Source organism: Belonocnema kinseyi, chromosome 5, assembly GCF_010883055.1.
Source record: "Belonocnema kinseyi isolate 2016_QV_RU_SX_M_011 chromosome 5, B_treatae_v1, whole genome shotgun sequence".
NCBI classification, from domain to species: Eukaryota; Metazoa; Arthropoda; class Insecta; order Hymenoptera; family Cynipidae; genus Belonocnema; species Belonocnema kinseyi.
Window position 1 is genome coordinate 30473020 of NC_046661.1, and position 4754 is coordinate 30477773.

The 4754-nt window shown below is 32.9% G+C and overlaps 2 protein-coding genes across 5 annotated transcripts in view; one reads left to right on the forward strand and one right to left on the reverse strand.

Annotated features, from left to right (window-relative positions):
* LOC117172335 (centrosomal protein of 135 kDa) overlaps nt 1-4754 on the forward strand; it is a 316377-nt gene that overhangs the window by 89085 nt on the left and 222538 nt on the right. The gene's annotated exons all lie outside the window — the stretch shown is intronic.
* The window catches only part of LOC117172337, a 91144-nt gene continuing 88636 nt past the window's right edge, over nt 2247-4754 (reverse strand). The window contains exons 3-6 of one of the 2 annotated variants that reach the window (XM_033360142.1): nt 4236-4420; nt 3823-4160; nt 3269-3482; nt 2247-2970 (exon numbers count right to left, since the gene is read on the reverse strand). In XM_033360142.1, the coding sequence (XP_033216033.1) occupies nt 2478-2970; nt 3269-3482; nt 3823-4160; nt 4236-4420 (1230 nt within the window). In that variant the 3' untranslated portion in view covers nt 2247-2477. Of the gene's footprint in view, nt 2971-3268; nt 3483-3822; nt 4167-4235; nt 4421-4754 lie in introns of both variants that reach the window. The other variant, XM_033360141.1, reaches the window with a different exon arrangement.

The window sequence follows — 4754 nt, forward strand, 5'->3', positions numbered from 1 at the left end:
TGCGCCGGCACAGAATCAGAAAATAAGTGAAATATTTTTTTCAGTATGTATTTTTATTTTGATGATTCCCATATATGTCCAATGATTGTTTTTACATTCATATCTCAATGTGAAGGTATTTATTGATTTTATGTATGGTCGTTGTTGTCTGTAGCTTTCGAAGGAATTATCTGATTGGTTTGCCCTTTGCTTTGGCACACTATTGTAAGTCCACTAAAAGAAAGAACGAGGTCATTAACCAGCCATCTTTGACCAACGGTCCTGGTTTTGTCCACTGAAAATTATTTTTAAAACCGTGGACGGATTTGGTTTATTTTGATGATGCCCCTATATTTCATTTCTTGAAACTGCTTTATACTATTTTAATATATTGGCCAGAGACGATGTAACTCGTTAGATTTTACACTTTTTTTAAATGTCTAATCTGATTTTTACCTACATCTTTTCTTTTTCAAATCGTAGATTTTTAAATTATTTATGTTTTACGGTCCAATCGTAAATCGAAAAATAAATATGAGTCAAAAAAACATGTTCTTCGAAACTCAGATATTTATTTAATAGAAAAAACTCCTTTTGAAACTTCCTGACGTTTCGGTACACATGCGTACCTTTTTCAAAGGTTCTTAACAAATATGATGGATAATTACGTTGATTTAAATACATTGTTACCTGAGTTGATGATGGTTTAAAATAGTCAAACAGATCAAATTTCAGTCAAAAAAGTAACATTTAAGTCAATTGTTTTTAAAAAATTAATTAAAATTTAGTCATTTTAGAAGTCTCAAAAATTTCGAGACTTCAATCAATTAGACTACATTTAAAAAAAAATATAGTACGAGAAAAACAAATTAGAGTAGGTTAGGACGGACGAACAGAAATTGACAGTTTCAGAAATACATGAAGAATACGTAATGAACGATGATGTAATAAGCTAGTTTCCATTGAAAACCACTGATGTGGAAGCGCGTAATTGAGTTTAAATTTGAAATAAGACATTTAAAAAATTGTAAAAATGTGTATATGTACACATGCATACATATGCATACATATAGAATACATACATATACACATATATACATATAGAGATGATTAATATTAAAAACATTATTCTATAATTCTCTGATAAATTTTATTAATATTTAGAATTTCTGTTTGTAAATTAACTGAAATCTTACGATATTTGTTTATAAAAATAGATTCAATAATACGTCGTTGATAAGTATTTTTTTCTGTAGCTAATATTTTAATACGTTTAAAATACGTTTAAAAAACGTTTCAATCATCTCTATATGTATATATGCGTAATGTATGTATGCTATATGTGTGTATATATGTATGCATATGTATGCATGGGTACATATACACATTTTAAAAATTTTTTAAATTTCTTATTTCAAATTTAAACTCAATTACGCGCTTCCACATCAGTGGTTTTCAATGGAAACTAGCTTATTACATCATCGTTCATTACGTATTCTTCATGTATTTCTGAAACTGTCAGTTTCTGTTCATCCGTCCTAACCTACTCTAATTTGTTTTTCTCGTGCTATATTTTTTTTTAAAATGTAGTCTAATTGATTGAAGTCTCGAAATTTTTGAGACTTCTAAAATGACTAAATTTTAATTAATTTTTTTAAAACAATTGACTTAAATGTTACTTTTTTGACTGAAGTTTGATTTGTTTGACTATTTTAAACCATCATCGACTCAGGTAACAATGTATTTAAATCTACGTAATTATCCATCATATTTGTTCAGACTGAAATTACTAATCTTTAATATAATTATTTAGGTTAAGAACCTTTGAAAAAGGTACGCATGTGTACCGAAACGTCAGGAAGTTTCAAAAGGAGTTTTTTCTATTAAATAAATATCTGAGTTTCGAAGAACAAGTTTTTTTGACTCATATTTATTTTTCGATTTACGATTGGACCGTAAGACATAAATAATTTGAAAATCTACGATTTGAAATAAATATCAACGGTCGAAGAAAGAATTAATTTGTTTCATCAAATCATTTTACAATCTTTTCTTTTATTTTAAGTGTGAAAATTAAAAAAAAAATATTTGTTTAAATTTTCTAATTTATAAATTATTTGAAAGTTTAATTTATTCTAAGTAGCAAATTAGTGTACATCATCAAATCAAGAGATAACGTTCGATTCACATAATAAAGATAAACATTTTCTCTTAAAGTTAAAGCAGGTAGTAGCGAAATTATGAAATTAAAGAATAACTACTAAATATATTTTCGAATGGTTTAATTCGAACTATATACATGACTTATCCTAGGATTGGCTCTCGCTTGACGAATACGTGAAACGCGTCTAAGTATTTACAAGAATTTACAAAAAACCACTCGTGAATATTCTAAATACTATTAGAAAAATTCTTTTCGAGGTTTCAGTCTCTAACTCCCAGAAACTTGGCACAGTTATTTTTCACAAAAGTTTTGTTTCGAGGTCTAAGTCAAGAGGTCAGAACCCGATAGACCTGACTCTGGCATTTAAAAATCTAGCGAGGCTGACTGCAGGAGGCTGGCAGCCACCTGGAGAAATGAGATTATTAATCTCGAGATCAGAAGTTTCATTTTCACTGATTCTCGTATATCCAGGACGACATTCGCATCTCACCCTTGGGAATTTACCCTGTTGCCAAAGAGCTTCCTTTGGTACCCGCTGAGCGACCAGCCACTCGCCCTCAGTACAAGGACCTTGAGTATAGAGCTTGTAGCAAGTTTTGTTTAAAAATGCAGTGCCGGGAACATCATCACAATTAAGTGCTTTATCTTCGAAGCACTTTCCGGAATTCTTCAGGGCATTAGTGCAACCACAAACTCCTCGATAGCTGATTCCGTCGATAGAGGGTCGCGTGCTGTAATCGTAGATTACAATTTGTCCACTCGGACAAGGTCCACGGGATCCTGTTTTGTAACAGGTCTTCTCGAGAGGGAAGAAGAGTCTTCCACGCCTGTGAATAAAAAATGCAAATTACGTATTTTCAGACATTATAGTACTTCCTCTATTCGTCTGCTTTTATGTATATCAATTTTCGAAAGTTTTTTTGCAAGAAATAATTTCTGAGGTGGAGTTTTGCAAAGAGAGTTAAAGTTTTTAGGCTGCATTTCCAATAACTTTAGTAAAACTTTTTTCTATCGACAGAAAGTCATGTATTAAATTTCAGTAATATATAAAAATGTTCGTAAAAAAAATCTAAGACAAGAACTGTGAAACTAATTGTTAAACAATAAGTCTTGCAGAATTATTACCTGCAGGGGACGGGAAGACAACTCGTAGAATTCACTAGTATGTTGCCATTTTCACAAGGTCCTTTTGTATAGACCCTGTAGCAAAGTCCATTTTTGTAGGGTACGTAGCCCGGCTTACATTGACATGTGGCTTGAAGGGGATTTTGGTCATCTAAATTTTCCCCTTCATGTGTAATTACAAAGTGCTGCCCAGACAAACACGGTCCAATTCCACCTAAAATGCATAAGATACACAATGCGACTCCCACGTGAATGACTTTCACTTGGCTTCAAGTGACTTCAAATGCCCCAACATTATTTCAATGACAAAATATAAAACACGAGTAGGTCCACCTCACGATTTAAATTTCGAAATCAAATTTCCTAAAATAATTCTTTAATCATTAAAATTCTTTAATAATAATAATAATTAATATATGTTAATATAATACTATACTATATAATAATAATTAATAATAATAAGCTTTAATAATTAAAATGGAATAATTCTTTCTTTTTTGAATAGCTTTATATCAATGGCATAAAAGTATCAGTACCTTAAACAATGAACTTACCCAACTGGTAGCACATTTTGTTAGGTACATAATAATGAGGTAGATCAGAATGGCACCCGCAATTTCCACCAGGTAAGAACAATTCACCAGCTTCAGCGCAAGGTCCTCGTGTATAGTGTTCGTAACATCCGCCTTCTTCACCTGGCGAATAATATCTACCCAATTCTCCCATCTCTGAACAAGAACAAGTAGCCAAGCCGTCTTCGCCTACTACTAAAAGTTCACCTTTTGAGCAAGGACCTTTTGCTAATTTCGGATAGCAAGTTGCATCCCTGGGCCAGTAGATGTCTCCCTTTTCTGAACAGGGTTCCGGATCTCGGCAGACGCCCCACCTTTTCCTTGAGCTATATATTATTTAAGTGGAGTTCACGAATTTTAAAACTTTTGATTTGAAAATTTAAAAAGATCCTTACCTCTCAGTCTCTGGCACGGGGGCAAAGAATTGGCCTCTAGGACAGGAGGCTCTGGTGAATATTGGATGACAGAGGGCATCCCTTGCCGATTGGGCCGTTCCCGGAGGACATCTACATTCTGCTACTGTTCCTTCACCTTCCGCGGAGGGGCCCAATTCCATTGTTTCTGGACAAGGTGCTCCTATCTGTAGGTGGAAATATGAAAAAATTATTAGCTGCTTATTCAATAATGATTGTGTCATCGAGAAGAAACCATACACCGAAAACTAGAGCTTTATTTCTACTTTAGAAAGTTTTCAGCAAGAGAAAAATCGCAAAGTCGAGCTTTGTTGAAAATCTTATATTTTAGCATGTAAACCTAGACATCTTAAGGTGTATTTGTATTATTTAAAAGAATCCCTACACTAAAAATCAAAAATTTATTTCCATTGGGGAGCTTTCACAAACCACGAGGCACAATTTAGCCACTTATGACCCCTTCCACCAATAGTCCACCTTGTCATTTTCGTCGACCCCCCC